The 5,875-nt window shown below is 54.9% G+C and overlaps 1 protein-coding gene across 1 annotated transcript; it reads right to left on the minus strand.

The window, feature by feature from the left end:
- Nucleotides 1–77: 77 nt before the first annotated feature.
- LOC102434296 (probable ATP-dependent RNA helicase DHX34) lies at nt 78–5,466 on the minus strand (the record flags this gene model as incomplete). Its single annotated transcript, XM_006109471.3, has 3 exons — nt 78–222; nt 2,315–2,569; nt 5,155–5,466. Coding segments are annotated over 3 exons (711 nt in total), but the record flags the coding sequence as incomplete, so codon positions are not given.
- Between the last annotated feature and the right edge of the window lie 409 nt (nt 5,467–5,875).

Genomic DNA, 5,875 nt, shown 5'->3' on the forward strand with positions numbered 1-5,875 from the left:
CCACTGCTCCACAGCCCTCAAGCTGTGGTCTGGCGGTCTCGGAATCTCGCTACACCGGCACATCTCCCCCTCCCACACTCACTCCCCTTCCGCCCCTGGGTCGCTGGGGCAGCCCTTACCGGAATCGACTACAAAGCGGATCCCGTCGATGGTGACTGAGGTCTCAGCGATGTTGGTGGAGAGGATGCATTTCCGGACTCCAGGGGGGGCCACGTCAAATACCTAGGGGCGGTAAGTAGGTGACCAGGGGCTAAGTCGGCCCTTACTCACCCGTGTGTCCAGGGGCCTCCTGGACACCCCCGGGGTGTCTCACACCCAAATGTCTAACCTGGCCTCGGTGCCTCCCACCAAAGCCTGTCCTCCTCAAGTCTCCACCTCCGAGATGGCTCAGCATTCTGGACCAGGTGCCTGGGCTGTCCTGGGCCCTCCCCTCCCTCCCCGTTCCTCACACACCTGGACATCTTCAACATTCCCATCCCCCGCACCCACGGCCCTGCCCTGGTCCAGGCCCCTCCTTCCCCACCAGATGCTGCTCCAGCTTCCTCCTTGGTCTCTGGCCTCCAGACTTATTCCCTCCAGCCCATCCTCCACAAGCGGCAGAGGGATCTGCTGAAGCACAAACTGGCACTGGCCCCACCTTGCTTAGAACCCTCCCATGGCTTCCCAGTGCTCTTGGGACAAAACCCAGGCACCACACTGGTCCTCAAGGACCCTGGTGGTCGAACTCTGCGTAGCTCTCCAGTCCCATCTCCCTGGACTTTCCCTTCATAGTCTGGACCCTAGCCCTGTAGCTTCCCAGCTGCCCTGTCTTTTTCGCACCCCAGGCCCTTTGCACAGGCCCTTCTCTAGGACCCCAGAGACAGTCAAGCCTAGTGGCTTACAGCGGGGGTCAGCGACTATGGCCTGGAGACCAAACCAGCCTGCCACCTGTGTCTGTGGATCAAGTTTAACGGCACAGCCTCGCCTGGCCCGTCTACAGCTGCGCTTCCCGCTGTAACAGATTCGCTGTGACTGAGAACCCACAAATATGGACTCCCTGGCCCTTTACAAGTTTGCCAACCTCTCGTTAAGAGCATGAGCTCTGGTGCCAAATTACCCAATGCACAGCCTGGCTCTGCCTCTTATGTGACTGCACAGGTGCCTGTACCTCTGATTCTATAATCTGTTAAGTGGAATAACAGCAGGACTGGCAGACAGGGCTGCGGTGAGGACTAAATGAGACAAGCGTACAGAGCCCAGAACTCCTGCCTCTCGCAGATGCTCCACACACGTCGGCTGGACTCTTCTCCCGGCCCCCTTCTTAGGCTGCGGCTTTCTCAGGTCAGTTCTGAAAGCCCCCTCCTCCAGGAAGCCTTTCCTGAATCCACCAAGATTCCGCTCTCAGAGTTCAGGAGGTTCCTCTACCATCTGTAAAACTGTCAATTACTTGTCCGTCTCCCCCAGCAGACCAACAGCCACGTAAGGGGAAGGGCCATATCTTGGCTCCCACTGTGTCTCAAAGAGCCCCCTCAGCACCAGGGGAGGCGCCAAGGAGATGCTCAGGGGTCGTGTCTTCAATCCATAAGCAATGACTGGGCCGATGAGATGATGCAGTCAGCCTCCAGGATGGCCCAGGGGGTCTCACCCTCCCCGTGAACGCACACAACTTAACTAACAGGACACTGCCGAAACGGCCTGTGACTGCAAGGCCAGGTCAGGAGACGCTGTGGCTTCTGTTTAAGTCTCCTGGGGAGAACCAGCCACCATGTTGCAGGGACACCGAAGCAGCCCCCTAGAGAGGCCCCCAGCCAACAGCCAGCCGTGTGAGAACCCCTAGCCCCAGTCAAGCCTTCGAGTGAGTGTAGCCCCAGCCATCTACAACCTCATGAAAGATCCTGAACCAGAAACCCCCCAGCTAAGCCACTTCCCAACCCCTGATCTACAGAAACTATGTGAGATAATGAATGTTTATCGTTCTAAGATGCTAAATTTGGGGAAAATTTATAACTAATACAGTGGCCCAAAGTGCTCTCTCCCCGCACCCTCCTTTCCAGCCTGGTGGTCTCTTCACCTTTCCTCACACCCAACTCACAGATTCCCACATCCATACATTTGCTCAAGCTGGTGCCCCTGCCTGGACTGCCTGCCTGTCTCCTACTCCAAACCCTCCTAGGCCCCCACAGCTAAGCCCCAATGCCTCCGACTTTACCAGGAGTCTCACCCTGGCACTCCCGCCGCCAGATAATGGGAGCAGCCCTGCAGCCCTCCTGGTGCAGTCACCCCCCTCCTCCCGGGCACACACAGCCAGACCCCACCCTGCTGGCTGCCAGGATACCTTGTCCTGGTCGGCCACAGAGAGGGCGCTGTGCAGCGGCAGCACCACCCAGCGCTGGGTGTGGCTGGCGTAGGTCTGGGCGGCCTCCAGCACAGCGCTGATCTCCGCCATGCCGCTGAGGAAGACCAGGAGGTCGCCCCGCTCCTCGGGTGGGTACTTGCTGTCGATGGCCTCCAGGACCCTCAGGAAGGGCCGCGGGTCCAGCTTCTCCGACTTGGACACTGACGGCTCGGCCTCAATCGGCTGGTACACAACCTGCGCGGAGACAGCCCCAGGCATGAGCGCCCGCTGCCACCCCAGCTCAGAGCAAGGGGCGGGGAGACCACACTCACACAGGGCAACCTGAAGAGGATGCAGTAAAGCACAAAGTATGAAGGTAACTGGAAGGCCTCTGGGTGCCGACAAGGTTTGATGCTTCTTAATCTGGGTGCTGGCTGCATCCAGGTATTTAGTTGGTGAAAATTAATTGAACTATGTACATGATATGTACATTGTTTTACGTTTGGAGTATAACTTCAACAACAAATTTTAAGGGGTGCAGCCAGGATGGAAACCCTAGAAATCCCTTCTCAGAAGGCACCCTCACTCTTTTTTTCTGGCTGCCTAGAAGACAGACTGATGGGCATTTAGAAGCAGCAGCCGCGGGGCAGGGCAGTTTCCTGGTGCTAAGAACTTCAGAGCTATTACCAATTCTTAGCCCAAAGGCACAAAGGAAGGAGTGGCTGGTCAAAACCATGAAGGACAGCCCTGGCTGGTGTTTCTCAGTGGTTAGAGCATCCGCCCACGCCTCTAAGTCTCAGGTTCAGTTTCTGGTCAAGGGCAAGTCCCTGGGTTGCAGGTTCAATCTCCCGTCCCAGTCTGGGTGCCTGCAGGAGGCAACCAATCCATCTCTCACATCGATATTTCTCTCTCTCCATCTCCCTCCCTTCTTTCTTCCCTTCCTCCCTCCCTCTCTCCCTTCCACTCTCTCTAAAAATCAATGGGAAAAATATCCTCGGGTGAGGATTAACAACAACAACAAAAAACACAGGAAGGACAGAGCCGTGTGGAGGGAGCCATCTTGAAAGGAGCTGTGACTTCGGGGAGGAAACAGCCTACCAGAGACCTTGAGGGAGGGAGCTGCCTCTGCTTTCCCCACTAGCCAGGAGGAAGCCAGAGCGGAGAGGGGCCATCAGTGCTATGCATACAGGCCCGCCTCCCAGGGAAGACAGGAAGGTGGGAAGGGGAAGGAAGATCTGGAAGAGCAAACAGAAGCTTTCTGGCACAGGCCTGCCTGTCCATGAGCAGGACTCAGTCCTGGCTCTGCCACTCTGAGTCGTCCCGGGAACCAGTGACCTCACACCTCTGAGCTTCACTTTTACCTTCATGGTAGTAACTCCTGGCACAGAACTAGCGAGGTTGTGGCAAGGGACTCACATGAGTTCTTGTGTGTTAACTGTTGAGCCTGTAGTATATACTCAATAAATGTTAGCTGTGATTATCATCATTAATATTATGGACAAAAACTGTATGCAAGCCATAGCAAATAGGCTGAGAAACAGGGCAAGTTCAAGATAGAAGTTGCTGACTGAGAGTTCAGGACTAAAGAGCTGGGATGCTACAAAGAATCTCTGGCCCTAGCTAGTTTGGCTCAGTGGATAGAGCATCGGCCTGAGAACTGAAGGGTCCCAGGTTCGATTCCAGTCAAAGGCACATGCCCGGGTTGCAGGCTCGATCCCCAGTAGGGGGCGTGCAGGAGGCAACCGATCAATGATTCTCTCTCATCATTGATGTTTCTATCTCTCTCCCTCTTCCTTCCTCTCTAAAATAAAAATATATTGATAAAAACATATTTTTTTAAAAAGAATCTTCGGCTAGCTTGAGTATAGCAATTTTAAGAGGACCTGAAAAAAAGGTTTGCCTCTTGGTTTCAGCTTCTTCAACAATATTACACCTCAGGTGGATGGTGAGTGAAATGTGTTGGAGTCAGGCCCACCCCCAGGATTGCTGTGAGAATGAGATGAGATTGGTGTAGGAGACCGATGGTGGTTCCCAGAAAGTCTTCCCTGGAACACAGGAGAGAGAGAGAGAGAGAGATGGCATCTGCCAGCCTCCCTTGCAGCTAGGTGTACTTCAGAGATTAGAATGGAAATAACTACAAGGGCACGTCCAACTTTCACACACACTGGATTTTCCCTGGACTTTCGCTCCTTTCCTCTTCCCACAACTCTGACCAGACAGACCAGGACACTCCCTAGGACTCTTACCAGGTGTGGTGCTCAACCCCCAGGGGATAGCTGGTAACATCTGGAAACACATTTGGGTATCACACCTGGGAGAGAAGGATGCCATTGGCATCTTTGGATAGAAGCCAACAATACTGCTAATGATGCCACAACACACAGGGCAGCGCCCACAGCTAATAATTATCCAGCACAAAAGGTCAATACTGGGTCTGAGAAACCAGCTCTGTGAGATGGCAGAGCAACGAGAAAGAAAGAGCCTGGGTCCCTGGATGACCACATGGAACTGAGCTGCCCATCAGCCTGGACCAGCCAGACTGTTATATCAGAAAAATCAACTGCTATGTCATTTGAGCCTTTATATTTTTGGGTCTCCTCTAATGAGCATTTAGCACTCTTCCCAGCACATGAAAATGCTCAGATATGGCAGCTATAAAAGAGACAGAGATAGAGAAAGAGAGCAAGAGCGAGAGAGAGAGAGAAAGAGAGAGAAAAGAGAGATAATATCCTTAACTGAAGGGAAGGGAAGCAGAGCAGCAGACAGAGAAGGGACATGTCCAGGTTGGGCCAGAGACCGGGTGGGAGGGAGGAGGGTGTCGGGGGAGGGGGAGCACTGACCGTGATGGGAAAGAGCCTGCCGGGCACCTGCACCACAGGGGCGCTGCCGAAGTAGCTGGAGAAGAGCGAGATGTTGATGGTGGCCGACATGAGGATGACCTTGAGGTCAGGCCGCTTGGGCAGCAGGCGCCGGAGGACGCCCAGGAGGAAGTCGTTGTGGAGGTGGCGCTCGTGGACTTCATCCACGATCAGGACCTGGTACTGGGGCAGGCTGGGCTCCCGCTGGATTTGCCTCAGGAGCAGCCCCACGGTCAGGAACACGATCTTGGTCGCCGCCGAACGCGTGCTCTCAAAGCGGATCTGGTAGCCAACCTGGGGGGGGCGGGGGTGGAGGAGGGTGGTCAGGAGGGGACCCTGGGCCTGGGCACCGGCCCCTCACCCGCCCTAAGTGAAATCCGAGCCAGTGCCCTCTCATCGGACTCGAGTCCAACAGACTCGGGGTTTGAATCCCCCCTCTGCCACTTGGGGTCGCTGACTTTGGGCAAGCAGTTCCATCCCTCAGACACTTAGGTTTTCTCCTGTGAGAAATTTTTTTTTTTATTTCAATTTATTGGGGGGGGACTGGGCAACATGAAAATAGAAGGGTTCAGGGGTGGGTTTCTATGTTACAAAGAACCTGGGGATTGGCACAATGTGCCCCCCCTCCCGAAGAGAATCTTCTTCGTGTCACCAAATATTCCGACCCCCTTTTCTCCTCCCCCCCCCCCCCTGGGGGAATTAT

Source organism: Myotis lucifugus, unplaced genomic scaffold (assembly GCF_000147115.1).
Source record: "Myotis lucifugus unplaced genomic scaffold, Myoluc2.0 scaffold_10247, whole genome shotgun sequence".
NCBI lineage: Eukaryota > Metazoa > Chordata > Mammalia > Chiroptera > Vespertilionidae > Myotis > Myotis lucifugus.